We start from the raw sequence: 20,335 nt of genomic DNA on the forward strand, positions 1-20,335 counted from the left end.
AGACTGTCCCCATCAAACAGCGAGGGCTGGTCTAAAATACATGAAAAACAAAAAGATGTACAACATTAAAGAAGAGCTGGTGTCCCCGCACATTGACTCTGTACCAGTACCCCCTGTATATAGACTCACTGTTGTTATTTTACTGCTGCTCTTTAATTATTGGTTACTTATATTTCTTTTTTTTGTATTTTTCTTGAAAGTGCATTGCTGGTTTAGGGCTTGTAAGTAAGCATTTCACTGTAAGGTTGTATACCTGTTGAATTCGGCGCATGTGACAAATAACATTTTATTTCATTTTAACAGAGTGGTAGTTCAACAGGAAAAAGGGTTGAGCAACACTGGCCTACAATGTTATTTTCAAAAGATTGTCACACTCATGCCATACCTTGAATGCCTCCGCTTGCACATGTTGCTAGTAAGAGTGCCACTCTTGCAGCACAGCAGCCTCTGGCGCTTGCAAAAAGTGCCTGGAGAGGAGGGTCAGGTTAAAGGTGTTGATCATCTTAATAGAGAACGCTACCTGAGGTCCCAACACACTGAAGGCCCCCAGAATCTCCAGGTGTTGGAACCTCCAGTCTCGGCTGTCCTGGAGGCCAACAAGACTTAATTGCAACAACAACAAACAAAAAATAAGCGATTAATAGCTATTTGTTTTAGTTTATCCAACACACATGATGTAACATTGGTTTCATCACAGCATTTGAAAACATGTTTTTTTACCTCCTCTCTGAACCGAGCCCAGAACTGCTCCCTGGTCTTCTCCACCTGCCTCCCCCCTCCTCCTCCTCCCTTGACTAACCATGTGGCATATTATATAGGCACGGCTTCAGTCTGTCAATTTTAAGCCACTTTGGGTCTCATCCGGATTGCCGGTGGTGCGCACTTGGCCTTTTATCTATTCCTCTTTCTTCTCCTTCTCTCAGCTCTCCTCTCTCCTTTTCTCCTTCCATCTCCCCTCCTGGCTTTCCTCTCCTCTGCTCCATTCTGTCCCTCCTGCATCCCTACCTCACTCCCAAGATTCTGCCTCTTCTCTGTCTAGTAAAGTAAGCCATACACTTGTTATGAAACGATAGCTTAAGCTTTTAAAAAGTTAGCTTACTAAAGAAAGTTGTATTTAATTCAGGCTGATTTTACGTTAGCTAGGTAAGGTAACATTACCTGACACTCTTGTCCCTGCCTTCCCTTTCTCTTATGCTGCTGTGTCTGGAAATATTTCAACAAATTCATCTGAGAAAAGAAAAAATCTAATCAAAGACTGATGAATGTAGCTATCTTGCTTGCACTTACAGTTCCAAACAAACTAGCTAGCTAACTTGTTTGACTAGTAATGTTAGATAACTATGTTTCTATCATCAACATACTTGTGGATATTGGATAGCTAAATGCCGTTACAATTGTGGCAACAATATTATAGATCTAAATTATGTTAGTAGAATTTTTAGGTTATAGCTAGCTTATGTAGTTAACTAGTTGGCAAGCTAACGTTAGTCAAACAAACTAGCATACCTTTCTTGCAGTTCCTCAGGCAGGAGCACTCTGAGGTGATTCAAGTTAATTGTTTTTTGCGCTGCAGAGCATCTGTATCGAGCACCGGTCACTGGCACGATGTGTTTCTTGAGTTGCAGGCTGCCTACCACAGCTCACAGAGCTAAATAACCTTCAGAACTGGGTTGATCCAAGACAGATGATCTATTACCAAGAAAAGTGAATGTGATTTACAGAACTTTATTGAAACTCTGTTTGGTAGAAATAGGATGTTTCTTTTGGTGTAGCGGCAATGATTCTGCCATGGCAGAGCACCACACTTAAATGAATGCAGAGGAAACACTGCCTTGCAGTCCATACCACAATGAATTGAAGATGTTCTGGAAGCACAGCCGCGAGCTGCCCAGTGACATAAGCCTACCAGACGAGCTAAATTACTTCTATGCTCGCTTCGAGGCAAGCAACTCTGAAGCATGCATGAGAGCATCAGCTGTTCCGGATGACTGTGTGATCACGCTTCTCTGTAGCCGATGTGAGTAAGACCTTTAAGCAGGTCAACATTCACAAGGCCACAGGGCCGGATGGATTACCAGGACGTGTACTCCGAGCATGCGCTGACCAACTGGCAAGTGTCTTCACTGACATTTTCAACCTGCCCATTACTCAGTCTGTAATACCAACATGTTTCAAGCAGACCACCATAGTCCATGTGCCCAAGAACACTAAGGTAATCTGCCTAAATGACTATCAATACGTAGCACTCAAGGGGCCCCTCAGGGGTGTGTGCTAAGTCCCCTCCTGTACTTCCTATTCACCCATGACTGCATGGCCAGGCACGACTCCAACACCATCATTAAGTGTTGCCCGACAACACAACAATGGTAGGCCTTATCACCGACAACAATGAGTGGCATTGGGGCAGCAGGGTAGCCTAGTGGTTAGAGGGTTGGACAAGTAACCGGATGGTTGCAAGTTCAAACCCCCGAGCTGACTAGGTACAAATCTGTCGTTCTGCCCCTGAACAGGCAGTTAACTCACTGTTCCTAGGCCGTCATTGAAAATAAGAATTCGTTCTTAACTGACTTGCCTAGTTAAATAAAGGTAAAATAAAAAATAAAATAAAAAATGAGACGGCCTATAGGGAGGAGGTCAGAGACCTGGACGTGTGGTGCCAGGATAACAACCTTTCCCTCAACGTGATCAAGACAAAGGAGAAAAATAAGGACCGAGCACACCCCCATTCTCATTGATGGGGCTGTAGTTGAGCAGGTTGAGAGCTTCAAGTTCCTTGGTGTCCACATCATCAACATACTATCATGGTCCAAACACACAACACGACAACGCCTATTCCCCCTCAGGAGACTGAAAATATTTGGTATGGGTTCTCAGATCATCAAAACGTTCTACAGCTGCACCATCGAGAGCATCACTGCCTGTTATGGCAACTGCTCGGCCTTCGACCGCAAGGCACTACAGAGGGTAGTACGTACAGCCCAGTACATCACTGGGGACAAGCTTCCTGCCATCCAGGACCTCTATACCAGGTGGTGTCAGAGGAAGGCCCTAAAATGTGTCAAATACTCCAGCCACATTAGACATAGTGTTCTCTCTGCTACAGCACGGCAAGCTGTACCGGAGCGCCAAGTCTAGATCCAAAAGGCTTCTTAACAGCTTCTACCCACAAGCAATAAGACTGAAGAACAGCTAATCAAATGGCTACCCAAACTATTTGCATCTAGGTTTAACTTAAAACTGCATTGTTGGTTTCAGGGATTGAAAGTAAGCATTTCCCTGTTGTATTCGGCGCATGTGACAAATACAATTTGATTAGATTTTACGGCAAATGGTGGGGGGGGGCTGCAACTCAATATTAGTAAGGTTTTCTTAATGTTTTGTACCGCTCAGTGTATACAGACAGTCCCACATCATTGCCTGCGTTTGTGCATCATGCATATAGTCTAAGATATCCTCGAGCTCCACAGTTTCACATGTCCAGTCATCCTTTAGCTTATCATTCAATAAGGATTTCAATTTTGTTTGATGGAATAGACAGTGAATTCAGCACATGTTTAAAGGCACAAACAACACAGTGTAGTTGCCCAAAATTAAGACAACGTATTCCAGAATAGGAAGCTGTTTGCCTGCGGTATTGTTCTCCTGTTCTCTGTTTCTTGTGATCTGCAGGCTCGGGTGAATGTCAGAGTCTCTGAAAAATGCTCCCTGCAGAGGGATTATCAGGCAGTAGCAGCGATCAATGCCTAAAAAGGCATGAGTATCAAGGAGGGTTTGTGTTGACAACACTGACAGCCACACAAGTTCACCCTGAGAGGACATTGAAGGCTGTGCTGGTTCATTTACTGTAGTTACTGGGTTATCTGTGGGTGTCTTAAAAATACAGTGAATGTATTTGGAATATGTCAAATTCTCGAGTCCATTGGTCCCCAAAATTGTTACAGTCTCGTGCCCATTCAAACATTCAACCTCCAGCTGCGTACCCCTCTAGCACCAGGATCAGCGCTCTCTCAAATGTTTTTCAAACTTTATTTGTCACATGCACATGTAGACGTTACTGTGAAATGCTTACTTACAAGCCCTTAACCAACAGTGCAGTTCAAGAAGAGTTAAGAAATTATTAACCAAATGAACTAAAGTAAAAAAAATCAAAAGTAACATAATAACATAACAATAACAAGGCTATATACAGGGGGTACAGGTACCGAGTCAGTGTGCGAGGGAACAGGTTAGTTGAAGTCATTTGTACATGTAGGTAGGGGTGAAGTGACTATACATAGATAATAAACAGCGAGTAGCAGCAGTGTACAAAACAAATGGAGGGGAGGGGTCAATGGAATAGTCCTGTGGCCATTTGATTAATTGTTCAACAGTCTTATGGCTTGGGGGTAGAAGCTATTGAGGAGCCTTTTGATCGAATGAGAAGGGTGTGCTTGAAAGGATGCACATAACTCTGCAATGTTGGGTTGTATTGGAGAGAGTCTCAGTCTTAGATCATTTTCCAAACACAGTCAGTGCCTGTAGGATACTTTATGTGCAGCTCTATCCAGAAATCTGGCAGTGGCTTCTGATTAAATTCAATTTTCATAGAACCTCTTGTTGCAATTTTGATTACGCTCGGTAAGTTGACTGGAGGCAGGGCATGAAAGGGATAACGAATCCAGTTGTTTGTATCATCCATTTCGGGATAGTACCTGCGTAATTACATACCCAGCTTACTCAGGTGCTTCACTATATCACAGTTGACGTTGTCCGTAAACTTGAGTTAATTTGCAAACAAAAAATCACACAATGATGGAAAGAACTGCGTTGTCATTGTTAATGCAGACAGAGAAGAGCTCCAACTTCCTAATCATAGCCTCAAATTTGTCCCGCACATTGAATATAGTTGCGGAGAGTCCCTATAATCCTAGATTACGATCATTTAGGCGAGAAAAAACATCACCCAGATAGTCATGTGAGAAACTCAACATCATGCAAATGGTCAGACAAGTGAAAATTATGGCCAGTAAAGAGAACTTTAAGCTCGTCTCTCAATTAAAAAAAACGTGTCAATACTTTGCCCCTTGATAACAAGAACACTTCTAGTATGTTGTAAAAAGTGTTACATGGTTGCTGCCCATAGCATTGCAAAATGCAGAAAATACACAAGAGTTCAGGGGCCTTGCTTTAACAAAGTTAAACCATTTTCACTGAGTGTGCAAAACGTCTGTCAAGCTTTCCGTTGGCAGCAAGAGCCTCTCAGTGGATGCTTCCGTATACCCAAGTGGCGTCGGGAGCAACTGCTTGCACGTGCGTTACCACTCCACAATGTCTCCCTGTCATGGCTTTTGCGCCATCAGTACAGATACCAACACATCTTGACCACCAAAGTCCATTTGATGTCACAAAGCTGTCCAGTACTTTAAAGATATCCTCTCCTGTTGTCCTGGTTTCCAATAGTTTACAGAAGAGGATGTCTTCCTTAATTGACCCCCCATAAAAGTAACGGACATATACCAGGAGCTGTGCCAGGCCCGCCACATCTTTTGACTCATCGAGCTGTAAATGCATAGAATTCACTTGCTTGTATGCGAAGCAGTATTGTTTCAAAACATCTCCTGCCATGTCACTGATGCGTTGTGAAACAGTGTTGTTTGATGAAGAAATTGTCTGTATAGTTTTTCTGGTCTTGTACCCCAACATTGACAAAGCCATATCCGCGGCAGCAGGAAGAATTAAGTCCTCCACAATAGTATGGGGCTTGCCTGTCCTAGCCACTCGGTAGCTCACCATATAAGACGCTTCTAGCCCCTTCTTATTAATGGTATCTATTGCTTTTATACATGTCTTACTACTCGATAGTCATCTAAATACTCGCTCCAAAAACTCAAATAGCCGGCTATACAGGCGAGGAAAAAAACATCACCCAAAGGTATAGCCCGTTGGAAAATCGAAATGGACTGTTTGAAAATCTGAATTACCTTTTTATTTGGCGTACCCCCGACAGGATTGCCCCAGTTTGGGAATAGCCGCTCTAGTCCATATTGTCACGAACCGGCTCAAAGCCCGTAACAAAAGGGAGACAACGTGGAGGTAAGGAGTAACAAAATATATATTTATTAAATAAAGCAACTAAGGAAAATATACAATGGTGTGTGTAATCAGTAATCAGTAGTGTAAGTGAGTGTTTTGCATGCATGAATGTGATAATGCAGGGTGTTGAAAGGTGCCAAAGCAAACAAAAAAACGGCCACCAAGAAACACAACAAAATCTAGAAAGGTGTCTGCATGGAGAGAGTCTCTTCCATGAATGGGGAAGTGGTGTATTTATCCTGGGACACACCAGGCCCAGGCGTTTCCCATGTAGCTGACGACCCTCCCAACTCTGCCCACCGGCATCCTAATAAGGAAACAAGAACAAAGAGAGAATACGGCAGACAGAGTGGGAGGGTCGTCACTATTCTTTCAGGGGCAAAACTAGTACATAGGATTTCATATTAGGGATGATGCCATGATAACATGTACAGCTCCAGCTTGTGGGTGGGTCCCATAGTTGAGAGTCGTAAAAGTAACTCATATACATAACCAAAAGTATGTGGACACCTGCTCATCGAACATCTTATTCCAGAATCATGAGCACTGATATGGAGTTGGTCCACCCTTTGCTGCTATAATAGCCTCTACTCTTCTGGGAATGTTTTCCACTAGATGTTGGAACATGGCTGTGTGAACTTGCTTCCATTCAGCCACAAGAGCATTAGTGAGGTTGGGCACTGATGTTGGATTAGACCTGGCTTCCAGTAGGTGTTCCAATTCATCCCAAATGTGTTCGATGGGGTTGAGGTCAGGGCTCTGTGCAGGCCAGTCAAGTTCTTCCACACCGATCTCGAAAAACCATTTCTGTATGGACCTCGCTTTGTGCAAGGGGGCATTGTCATGCTGAAACAAGAAAGGGCCTTCCCCAAACTGTTGCCACAAAGTTGGAAGCACAAAATCATCTAGAATGCAATTTTATGCTGAAGCGTTAAGATTTCTCATCACTGGAACTAAGGGGCCTAGCCCAAACCATGAAAAACAGCCCCAGAATCTTATTTCTCCTCCACCAAACCTTTCAGTTGGCACTATGCGGTGGGACAGGTAGCAATCTCCTGGTATACGACAAACCCAGATTCATCCGTCGGACTGCCAGATGTTGAAGCGTGATTCAACACTCTAGAGAATGCAATTCCATTGCTCCAGAGTCGAATGGCGCCGGTCTTTACACCACTCCAGCCAACACTTGGCATTGCGTATGGTGAACTTAAGCTTGTGTGCAGCTGCCCGGCCATGGAAACCCATTTCATGAAGCTCCCGGCGAACAGTTATTGTACTGACGTTGCTTCCAGAGGCAGTATGGAACTCGGTAGTTAGTGTTGCAACCGCGAAAGACAGACAATTTTTACACGCTATGAGCTTCAGCACTCGGCAGTTCCGTTCTGTGAGCTTGTGTGGCCTACCACTTCTCGGCTGAGTCGTTGTTGCTCCTAGACGCTTCCACTTCACAATAACAGCACCTACAGTTGACCGGGGCAGCTATACTGTGGCAGGGCAGAAATTTGACACACTGACTCGTTGGAAAGGTGGCACCCTATGACGGTGCCACGTTGAAACTCACTGAGCTCTTCAGTACACGCCATTCTACTACCAATGTTTGTCTGTGGAATTTGCATGGCTCTGTGCTCGATTTTATACACTTGTCAGTCACTTTTCTCTATGAACTTAAGTGACTTATCCTCATTTAGGGTCATGACACCTAACTTCAAAATGTGGGAACACTGATGTGTTGTGGTATGTATGTGTAGATTTTGTATACAAACATAATGTTATGGGTCATTTTGACCCGGAGGCTTTAATGTGTATAGATATTTGCACAGGTCCAAAATTGTGTCTTTGATGTATTTTGTTCTGACTCGTTCTGGTTGCACTTTTATTATTATGTTTGAAAAGGAGCTTTCCCATGCTTCTCCTTCTCAGTGCGAGAGCAGCAGATCTCTGACACAGACACTCAAAAATGAGCTCCAAACAGAAAATGCTTGTTTGTGAGAAAGGAAACATTTCTAACAAACAGTTCTTAAATATAGAGTTTTTGAAATCAAATGTTCTTGTATTTCTTCTTTCTGAAAGGTCTGACAAGACAAAATAACGTTTTGGCTGTTTTTACTTGATTCTTTGACTGCCTTGAGTGTGTTTAAACTGTGCTGGTCAATCTGACTTTACTGACTGTGGACTTTAATGCAGGCCAACTTAAATGTGTTTTACCTCATTTCTACCAGCATGTCACATGTGCAACCGAAGGAAAAAAAATCTAGACCACCTTTGCACCACACACAGAGATGCAAACAAAGCTCTCCCTCACTATCCATTTGGAAAATCTGACCATAATTGTATCCTCCTGATTCCTGCTTACAAGCAAAAACTAAAGCAGGAGGTACCAGTGACTCACTCAATACGGAAGTGGTCAGATGCCACGGATGCTACGCTACAGGACTGTTTTGCTAGCACATGCTGGAATATGTTCCAGGATTCATTCAACGGCATTGAGGAGTATACCACCTCAGTCATTGGCTTCATCAATAAGTGCGTCGACAACGTCGTCCCCACAGTGACCGTACGTACATATCCCAACCAGAAGCCATGGTTTACAGGCAACATCCGCATCGAGCTAAAGGCTGGAGCTGCCACTTTCAAGGAGCAGGAGACTAATCTGGATGCTTAAAAGAAATCCCGCTACCCCCTCAGACGAACCATGACTTTTATGCTCGCTTCAAGGCAAGCAACACTGAAGCATGCATGAGAGCACAAGCTGTTCCGGACGACTGTGCAATAACACTCTCGGTAGCCGATGTGAGGAAGATCTTTAAACAGGTCAACATTCACAAAGCTGTGCGGCCAGACAGATTACCAGGACGTGTACTCAATGCATGAGCGGACCAACTGGCAAGTGTCTTCACTGACATTTTCAACCTCTCCTTGACTGAGTCTGTAATGCCTACATGTTTCAAGCAGGCCACCAATAGCATAATCCCGGATATTCTAGACCCACTCCAATTTGCATACCGCCCCAACAGATCCACAGATGATGCAATCACACTCCACACTGCACTTTCCCACCCGGACAAAAGGAATATCTATGTGAGAATACTGTTCATTGACTACTGCTCAGCGTTCAACACCATAGTGCCCACAAAGCTCATCTCTAAACGTAGAACCCTGGGACTAAACACCTCCCTCTGCAACTGGATCCTGGACTTCCTGACGGGCCACACCCAGGTGGTAAGGTTAGGCAACAACACACCTGCCACACTCATCCTCAACACTGGGGCCCCTCAGGGGTGTGTGCTAAGTACCCTCTTGTACTCCCTGTTCACCTACAACTGCATGGCCAAACACGACTCCAACACCATCATTAGGTTTGCCGACGACACAAAAGTGGTTGGCCTGATCACCGACAACAATGAGACAACCTATGAAGAGGTCAGAGAACTGGCAGTGTGGTGCCAGGACAACAACCTCTCCTTCAATGTGTGGAAGACAAAGGAGCTGATCGTGAACTACAGGAAAAGGCGGGCCGAACAGGCCACCATTAACATTGACAAGGATGCAGTTGAGCGGGTCGAGAGTTTCAATTTCTTTGGTGTCCACATCACCAACAAACTAGCATGGTCCAAACACACCAAGACAGTCGTGAAGAAGGCACAACAAAACCTTTTCCCCCTCAGAAGACTGAAAAGATTTGGCATGGGTCCCAAGATCCTCAAAAAGTTATACCGCTGTACCATCGAGAGCATCCTGACCGGTTGCATCACCGCCTGGTATGGCAACTGCTCGGCATCTGACCGTAAGGCTCTACAGAGGGTAGTGCGTACGGCCCAGTACATCACTGGGGCCAAGCTTCCTGCCATCCAGGACTTATAAACTAGGTCGTGTTAAAGGGAAACCCAAAAAATTGTCAAAGACTCCAGTCAGTCCAAGCAGTACCGGAGCGCACAGCAAGCGGTACTCGGAGCGCCTAGTCTAGGACCAAAAGTCTCCTAAATAGCTTCTACCCACAAGCAATAAGACTGCTGAACAATTAATCAAATGCCCCCCCATTAGTTTATTACACTGCTGCCACTCTCTGTTTATTATCTATGCATTGTCCCTTTACCCCTACCTACAAATTATCTCGACTAACCTGTAGCCCCGCACATCGACTCTGTAGCGTTACCTCCTGTATATAGCCCCATTATTTTTATTTTATTGTGTTACTTTTTATTCTTTTTTACTTTAATTTATTTGGTAAATATTTTCTTAACTCTTTCTTGAACTGCATTGTTGGTTAAGGGCTTGTAAGTAATCATTTCAACACCTGTTGTATTCGGCACATGTGACAAAGAACATCAATAAGAATAATTGACTTGCTTGGGCCAAGAAACAAGAGCAATGGACATTGGTCTGATGAGTCTAAATTTGAGATAATGTTTCCAACCGCCGTCTCTTTGAGAGACACATAGGTAAACAGATGATCTCCACATGTGGTTACCACCATGAAGCATGGAAGAGGAGGTGTGATGGTGCAACAGTATCTTCTAAATCAAAGAGGAATAGGTGAAGCATGAATATGTTGGCTTCATGAATAAAGATTTAGTGTAGCCAAAGCTTATAGGGTCCCCTGGGAAACACAGAACATCACTTTGGTTCCTTGCCATTTCCATGATTCCAAATGTTCACCCAAGTGTTTTGATCTAAATCACAACATTTGGTTAAAAATAAGGCCTAGTATTTTTGCCCATATTGTGGCAGTGTGGAAATGATCTCAAATGAGTGCAAGAAATGCAGAAATTGATGGAAATGCAGGAAATTATTTTAGGTTGAATTTGAATTTAACAGTATAAAACAATCCAAATGGAAAAAGACCCATTGAAATAATTTAGAATATATGTGTTGCCACCCTAGGGTCACGCACTACTCATAAAGCAAATGTAGAACTTTTATTAATCAAAAACATCAAATACCGTCCAAAAAAAAGAAAAACCATGATATAATATTTTGGCCATATCGCCCAGCCCCTGTGGCTACTTGGAAGAATCTAAAATATATTTTGATATGTATAACACTTTTTTGGTTCCTTCAATGTAGAAAATAGTAAAAAGAAAGAAAAACCCTTGTCCAAACTTTTGACTGGTACTGTATAGTGTATCTCATTCTATCGATACAGGTGTACGAGTGGGCACACCGTTGTATCTGTGGGTGCCATTGTCGAGACTGTAATGACGACCTTCCAGTGTAAATAGCCCATCTATTTGCTGTAAAAATGTATCCATTAAACAACACTGTTTATACCTGATGATGTACTATGGCGATGTGCCGGCTGCTGGGAGGAGTCTATCAAGCGGAACCCGCTGTTTGAACTGTGTCTCTCTGCACCAGGAGGGGGGCAGGTTAGGGTGTAGCGCGATTACTTGGTGTCGTTCTCCATGCCCAGTCACACTGTCGTATTAAGGTCATTCTCGAGTGCTGAACCTTTTGGAGTTTAACTTAATCTAAAATCGATTTAGACACTCCTCCAGCAGCCCTGAAGTGAATTGGTCAATCACTGTGCTAGCAATGCGTTCCAAGAAGTCTGTGTGAAAACATTAGCTATTTCCCAAAAAAATGTGAGATCATCTCAGCAAGGACAGTGTAAATACAGAGCATTATCGGTAATTCTGTGATTAATGCTAATCGTGACTTTCTCCTAAATGTTATCCTCACTGGCTGTCTGTCTAATGATCCTATAGCATCTGCTAAGCATTTCAAACAGCAAGAAGCAGTCAGTAAAAACTAATGTGGCCACCTGCAGTGGGAGATTCACTTTTAGGAACCATACGAGGTATTCCACAACTGTCGACAACAGTTGTAGAAAGGCAGCATGCTTGGCTTAGCAGCGGCAAAACCTCACGGCCTATTGATTTTCTGTCCTGGTGGTACAGCACATACACCAGTCTATGGCCTACAAAGAGAATTCATATGAGGCAGAGCACAGTAGTTCCTTACCAAGAACCCATATACAGTACTTGCAGAGAAAAAGGAGGGGATGGTGGTGTAAAGCCTTATCTCTCTTCTCTGCTTGGAATAAGGTCCCCCTGGAGCTATTGATCCAAGAGTGTGTTGCCCTTCTACAGCACCCTTGCCTCTGGCTGTCAGATGCCTTGTCTTCAACTATCGCTGCCCACGATGGCTGACAGCGAGACTGGGATCCCAGGGGGACAATTTAGCAAACTAATGGTTAACTCTATGAAAGTTTAGTCCAAAACACCCAAAACGTTGGTTACTGTGCCTTGTAATGGTTCAATGCTGGAAAGTTATGTAAGTGCTTCATTTTTCCAAACCTAGTTCTACCATTGCATGAAGATGAACACAATGTAAGCATGAGCTGACAATAATTGCAAATTCTAACAGTGTAATTCATCCATTTCACATATGCTATAGCAAAAATAATAATTTGGTTGTGTTTATGTAGGCCTTGGGTAACATTAGAATACCATTGTTTTTTTATTTCAAATAACAATAGCATTTTCATTCGTTTTTATGTTACTGTAGGCTATACTAAAAACAAAGAAACACAAAAAACACCTCAATTCAAGTGTTCAATCAGTTTTATTCGTGGAGTGCCTTTGTTACAACTATGAAACAGAAAGCATATGTGTTGGAACACAGTAACAGCTTCTTTTTATAATAACAAAATAAAATAAGTACCCCAACCACCAAGACGCACAGCTAGCAAGACGCACGATCAGCAAGATGTGCGGTCAAATTATGAAAACATATCAGTAGCCTAAACACTAATATAAGCACGAAGTGGCCTTAATAAATAGCGAAAATCGTCACAAAAGCAATAATGGCATTAATATAGGAATATAGGCAATTATTGTCAGCTCGCGCTTACATCCTGTTCGTCTTCACACAATGGCATCAGTTGGATTTAATTTAGCTGTTATCCCTTATCCTAACAGTTGACACAAATCTTCGTAACTTTCACTTGCTTGACACACTTTGATATACCTTTGTTTGGTTGTACTGCGTAAGTCTACAGTTCTCTCTTTATTGTTGTCTTGTCGTTCAACGGCACCTTTGTGGAGTACAACAGCTGTGCAGGTGGCTTATTTTGCGCAGAGGGAGGGAGGGAGGGAGCGACTCACTTTGTTCATGGTGCGGACTAGGCTTGTTATTTGCAAGCAACTTGTTCGCCAATGACAGTGAAGTGAAGAAATTGTCCATGGTGACATTTCACCCTTTGCCATCCTAAGGTTCCACAAGCCTCATCACTACATTCTCCAACACTTGCTCAACTGCTGCTCGACTTGGATCTTTTCCCAGATATTGAAAGCCGTTCAGCATGTACAATTACTCCCTCGCTCACAGTGTAGCCCACTCCAAGTAGGCCAGATCAGACGGATAAGACTGTTTGGATTCGGAGGACTGATAGAGTACCTACCATTTTGAGATTTATAATTAGAACAGATCAATACAATGAAATGGTCCACACTGTTCTTCAATTGGTAATTACATTATCATGCATCGTTAGCTTCCCCTAGCTCATTAACTCACCAATTCACCCCCTTTCTCCCTCCCCATCATACTTCATTTATTTGATCTGTTGTGATATGTGTGGAATTAGTTTCGATATAGTTTAGGTTCAGTTTCGAGGCAATTATCGGGATGATTATCAGCTGGGCACTGCACATTCAACTGTCAGGAGAAGGAGAGGCAATGGGGGAAACCATTCAAAAATGACGTGCCCTCCTAAAACGGGTTATAACTCCAGTTTTGTTTGTAATATTAAGATACACCGACAGCGTGTTATATGGATGTGTTGATGGAAAGTCAAGAACAGACGGGGCATGTGTCACGGTCGTCCTCCTCTTCATCTGAAGAGGAGAGGCGAGAAGGATCGGAGGACCAAAATGCAGCGTGATATGTGTTCATGTTGAATGTTTAATTAAAGAAAGAACTGAACACTGAAACACTATACAAAAACAGTAAACAAAATAACAACCGTGAAGCTAATGCGAGCTGCGCTGAAACAAGCCATCAACATAGACAATCACCCACAAACAAACAGTGCAACCCAGGCTACCTAAGTATGATTCTCAATCAGAGACAACTAATGACACCTGCCTCTGATTGAGAACCATACTAGGCCGAAACATAGAAATACCCAAATCATAGAAAAACAAACATAGACTGCCCACCCAACTCACGCCCTGACCATACTAAATAAGTACAAAACAAAGGAAATAAAGGTCAGAACGTGACAGTACCCCCCCCCCCCCCCCCCCCCCCTAAGGTGCGGACTCCAGCCGCAAAACCTTAACCTATAGGGGAGGGTCTGGGTGGGCATCTGTCCGCGGTGGCGGCGTCCCGCGCGGACCCCACTTCACCATTGTCTTAGTCCGCTTTATTGTCCGCCTCCGTGGCTTTCTAACCATGGCCACCCTTCTCAATGACCTCACTGGACAGAGGGGCAGCTCTGGACAGAGGGGCAGAAGCTCTGGACAGAGGGGCAGAAGCTCTGGGCAGAGGGGCAGAAGCTGTGGGCAGAGCGGCAGAAGCTGTGGGCAGAGGGGCAGAAGCTGTGGGCAGAGGGGCAGAAGCTGTGGGCAGAGGGGCAGGAGCTCTGGCGCCTCTGGGCTGAGGGGCTCCGGCAACAGCGCCGGACAGGCGGGAGACTCCGGCAGCAGCGCCGGACAGGCGGGAGACTCCGGCAGCAGCGCCGGACAGGCGGGAGACTCCGGCAGCAGTGCCGGACAGGCGGGAGACTCCGGCAGCAGTGCCGGACAGACAGGACCACCTGCAGGGAGGAAACAGAGAGACAGCCTGGTGCGTGGGGCTGCCACAGGAACCACCAGGCTGGGGAGACCTTCAGGAGGCTTGGTGTTAGGAGGAGCCTGAAGGACCGGGCTGTGGGGGAGCACTGGAGCTCTGGTGCGCAGCCTTGGCACCACTTCCCCAGGCTGGACAACTACTCTAGCCCGGACCCTCCAGAGTGCAGGCACAGGTTGAACCGGGCTGTGGGTAAGCACGGGAGATCTAGTGCTTACTACGCGCACCTCTCCCTTAGGCTCCACTCCCACATTTGCCCGGCACGAGCAGAGCGCAGGCAGAGGACTCACTGCACCCTCCCAGCGCGCCGGAGACACAGCACGCAGAGCCGGCGCAGGATACCCTGGACCAAAACTACGTACCGGCGACCAGACCCGCTGAGCAGGCACCATACGCCCTGGCTCGATGCCCACACTCGCATGGCACTTTCGGGGGGCTGCCCTATAGCGCACCGGGCTATGGGCACGTACTGGCGACACCGTGCGCTTAACCGCATAACACGGTGCCTGACCAGTAATGCGCTGCTTATAATAAGCACTAGGAGTGAGCTCAGGTCTGCTACCTGGCTTAGTACCACACCTCGTCTGCCCCCCCCAAAAAAAACATTTTTGGGGCTGCCTCTCGTACCTGTCGCGCTGCGGTGCTGCCTCCTCATATCGCCGCCGCTCAGCTTTCGCTGCCTCCAGCTCTGCTTTGGGGCGGCGATATTCCCCAGCCTGTGCCCAGGGTCCCTCTCCGTTCAGTATCTCCTCCCATGTCCAGGAGTCCTGTGTTCCTGTCTCTGTGTTTTGCACCAGATAGGGCTGTTTTTGGTTTTCCACGTTTATTGTTTTGTAGTGTTCATGTTTATCTGTTTTTATTAAACATGAATCAATATAACCACGCTGCGTTTTGGTCCTCCTCTACTTCACCACAGGAAAACCCTTACAGCATAATAATGTAATAATATTTTTAAATACATGAACTTTATCGGTTCTAGTGTTAATCACAGCTGTTCAATTCAGATCATGACTAGCCTCTCCTCTGTCTTCAAACTCAGGTTTGAAAAGGATGCATGCCCTGACCACCCAAGCCAACTACGAGCTGCGCATTGACCTGGAGGACTTTGAGAACAGCACAGCCTTCGCCCAGTATGGAGCTTTTGGAGTGGGACTGTTCTCCGTTGACCCGGATGACGATGGATACCCGCTGACTATTGCTGATTACTCCGGCACTGCAGGTACTGCAATATCCAACTGTACTGTAGCCATTTATTATGGCTCATACACATTTGTTTCATAGACTTCATAAATGCCCCTTAAAGCATTTATAAATTGTACTGATCTTCCTATTGGTCAATGCCCCCCTCTCAGGGAAGAAATACAATTTCTAAACATCCAAATATCAAGAAAATCCAATTCAGACATCTATTCACCAGTATGAGAGTCTTTCTCTGGCTGTTGTTTGTTCTACATCAGCTGTAGATCATGAGCAGCAGCATCCAGGCAATGTGTGTGTGATTCTCCACGGTTCAGCTCTTCTGTCGCAGAGGGCTCTTTTGGACATTAATTGGGTCCCTCCACTCCGTTAGTCTCAGGTTCCCCCTTCCTCAGCCCCTCACTCATGGTTGGGCCCAGCTGGACAAAATCATGACCTTCCAGGGCTGCTGGAAAGGGCAGGAATGATGAAGCTGTAGGATGCCTCTGTGGCCACGGCAAAAAAAAGCAGGCCATTAGGTTATTACGGCCTGACATAAACAAACAGTCGGCTTCCACTTGATTTAATTAGTGAGGTTGTCTTTAAACGTCTGCTGCCAGGGATTCATGCAACATTGATTCCCAATCTTATCAATTAAAGTTGACTTTTCATCCTTTTCTTGTTGTTTTTGTTCAGAGGAATTGAGGCTCCGGGATGAAAAAAAAGAAGTTTGTTTAAAGGCCTAGTGCAGTCAAAATTGTGACTTTCCTGTGTTTTATATACACTGAGTGTACAAAACATGAATGACACCTACTCTTTCCATGACATAGACTGACCATGTTAATACAGGTGAAAGCTATGATCCCTTATTGATGTCACTTGTTAAATCCACTTCAACCAGTATAGATGAAGGGGAGGAGAGGTTAGAGAATGATTTTAAGCCTTGAGACAATTGAGACATGGATTGTGTATGTGTGCCATTCAGACTGTGAATGGGCAAGACAAAATTCTTAAGTGCCTTTGAAAGGGGTACAGCATAGGTGCAACGGTTTGTGTCAAGAACTGCAACTCTGCTGGGTTTGTCATGCACAACAGTTCCCCATGTGTATCAATAATGTTCCACCACCCAAAGGACATCCACCCAGTTTACCCAACTGTGAAAAGCATTGGAGTCAACATGGGCCAGTATCCCTGTGGAACGCTTTCGACACCTTATAGAGTCCATGCCCCAATTAATTTTTAGGGCAAAAGTGGGGGGAGCAACTCAATATTAGGAAGGTGTGCTTAATGTTTGTACACTCAGTTTATATGTCCATCCTATGAGCTTGGAATAATACTGTCAAATTGTGAAAATGGTGACAATGCCCTTTTAGTGTAAGAGCTGTTTGAAAACACTTTTTTTGTTGGGATAGAGTTTTGGCCTGCCTCACCAGGCAGTAAATTAGTTAATATACCAATAAGAAAGAAAGAGAGTTTCAAACCTCTCTGCCAAAAATAACTATTTTTCAATTTTCTCCTCCCCACTCCCAGACAGTTCTAGCTAAAAGTATTGCTTTAGAAGTTGCTCTTCGCTAAGAAGCTTCACTACATTACCAAAAGTATGTGAACACCAGCTCATCGAACATCTCATTCCAAAATCATGGGCATTAATGTCCCCCCCCCTTTACTGCTATAACAGCCTCCACTCTTCGGGGAAGGCTTTCCAATAGATGTTGGAACATTGCTGCAGGGAATTGCTTCCATTCAGCCACAAGAGCATTAGTGAGGTTGGGCAGTGATGTTGGCCGATTAGGCCTGTCTCACAGTCGGCGTTCCAATTCATCACAAAGGTATTCAATGGGGTTGAGGTCAGGGCTCTGTGCAGGTCAATCAAGTTCTTCCAAATCGATCTTGACAAACCTTTTTGTATGGACCTTGCTTTGTGCATGGGGGCATTGTCATACTGAAACAGGAAAGGACCTTCCCCAAACTGTTGCCACAAAGTTGGAGGAACAGAATCGTCAAGAATGTCATTGTATACTGTAGCATTAACATTTCTCTTCACTGGAACTAAGGGGCCTACCCCGAACCATGAAAAACAGACTATTATTCCTCCTCCCCACCAAATTTTACAGTTGGCAATATGCATTCGGACAGATAGCGTTCTCCTGGTATCCACCAAAAACCAGATTCGTCCATCGGAATGCCAGATGGTGAAGTGTGATTCATCACTCCAGAGAGCATGTTTCCACTGCTCCAGAGTCCAATGACGGCAAGCTTTACACCACTCCAGCCGACACTTGGCATTGCGCATAGTGATCTTAGGCTTGTGTGTGGCTGCTCGGCCACGGAAACCCATTTAATGAAGCTCCCGACAAACAGTTATTGTGTGGACATTGCTTCCAGTGGCAGTTTGGAACTCGGTAGTGATATTTCCACACTATGCACTTCAGCACTCGGCAGTCCAGTTTTGTGAGCTTGTGTGGCTGAGCTGTTGTTTCTCCTAGATGTTTCCACTTCAAAATAATAGCATTTACAGTTGACCAGGGCAGCTCTAGCTCTTCAGTAAAGCCATTCTACTGCCAGTGTTTGTCTATGGAGATTGCATGGCTGTGAGATTGCATGGCTGTGCATGGCTCAATGTTATACACCTGTCAGCAACGGGTGTGGCTGAAACAACCGAATCCACTCATTTGAAGGGGTGTCCACAGACTTTTGTAAAAAAAAATTTTTTAACCATTTTAATTGAAAACAATCACAGTAAGGTACTTAATTGTTACCCAGAAATGTTTTGATATTGAGATTTTAGAAAATGGCAGCATTGGACCTTAATAAAATGTTACTCTGCAGCAGCACTGTTTTGACTTCAGCACAGTCCTGAGTGTGCTTTCAATACCTGGATTTAAATGATTTGTTCTTCATATATTTGGTTTCAGTTAAGTGGCATTTGGGAGGAACAGTTTGAGATGGGACAGTCAAAACCAATGATAAAGGATATGTTCACATATTGACTATAAGACAGTACTTGTATTTCTTTCCCCCCGTCGCATGCAAAGATGATTTAACCATTATCCTAAACAACAAAATGATGGTTATACACTACAGAATTGTGTATCATATATAAACATGAAATGAGTACTCTACCGGCAGAGAAATAGGGCGAACGTGCAATTACCTGTGTTGATGAGGCACACTAGCTGTTCACACTTTTAAGTGCTTACTCTCAGAACTTGAAAGAAACTCTTTAATGACAGTTTGTTACCTAACCAAAGTGTTTTAACCATATCATTACTAGGGCCACAGGAGTGTTGAATATGTTTTATTACAATGCTTGTGGAGGAGCACATCATTTTCCTCTGATGTTTTTAATGTATTCATTGTGAATATGATTATGAGTTCTGGTGCATGTTTAAATACTTTCCCTGCTCTCATTGTAGGTTTCTCCCAGGATATTTGATTAAAATGTGTCCTACATTACATTACATTGCATTACATTTGTTATAATGGTACAGTAGGCATCCATTTACACGGCATCTTAAGGAGTTTAAGAGGTTTAATCATCAATGCAGTGTGTCATTATCATATCCTGCCACTATGTTTACAGTTATTCTATATTTAAAAGGTCGCCGACCTTTATTAGCGGTAATCCACGAGCGTGTTGAAGCAGTTAAAGTCAGAATAGAATAGATGTACAATAGGTGGGGCATACAATACACCGGGGTACTTTTTCCATAGGAAGAGAGGCAGACTCGTCCTACACTGCCCTAATAAACTGACACTTCCCTTTGTGCATTGCATGGTTTTACTATTATTATCACCATGCTCTTTCATTATCTTCACGAACAAAACAAATAATGTGGTCTGTAATAACTCCATTTCATTGTTGTATGAGTCGGGGAGTAAACTGACATTTCAAAAATGTTCAACTTCATAATGTCCAGCACCACCCCAACATGGACATGGGTGAAAATGGCCGTTTCTATGTTTTTTTGTAAAAAAAAAAAAAGATAGAGGAAGATAAGTGTTTCCTATGACATCGTCAACAAATTAGTAGGAAATGCCTACTCATAATTGGTTAAAACCACATGATGCACACCAATGATGTCATTGGAATCACTTATCTTCCTCTATCTTTTTTTTACTACAAAACATAGAAAAGTGCCATTTTCACCTACTGTATGTAGATGTTGGAGTGGTGCAGGAGATTATGAATATTTAGTAGAACATTTTTGACATTTCCCTTTCACCCTGTTTCCTGGCTAAATTCCCCTTTCACCCTGTGTCCTGGCTAAATTCCCCTTTCACCCTGTGTCCTGGC

General features: G+C 44.1%; 1 protein-coding gene across 1 annotated transcript in view; it reads left to right on the forward strand.

Annotated features, from left to right (window-relative positions):
* LOC115139743 (fibrinogen C domain-containing protein 1-like) overlaps positions 1-20,335 on the forward strand; it is a 145,187-nt gene that overhangs the window by 119,344 nt on the left and 5,508 nt on the right. The window contains exon 5 of the mRNA XM_029677473.2: positions 15,902-16,081. Coding sequence (XP_029533333.2) covers positions 15,902-16,081 — 180 coding nt within the window. The remainder of the gene's footprint in view (positions 1-15,901; positions 16,082-20,335) is intronic.

The sequence above is a fragment of the Oncorhynchus nerka genome, linkage group LG13 (assembly GCF_034236695.1).
Source record: "Oncorhynchus nerka isolate Pitt River linkage group LG13, Oner_Uvic_2.0, whole genome shotgun sequence".
Lineage (NCBI taxonomy): Eukaryota > Metazoa > Chordata > Actinopteri > Salmoniformes > Salmonidae > Oncorhynchus > Oncorhynchus nerka.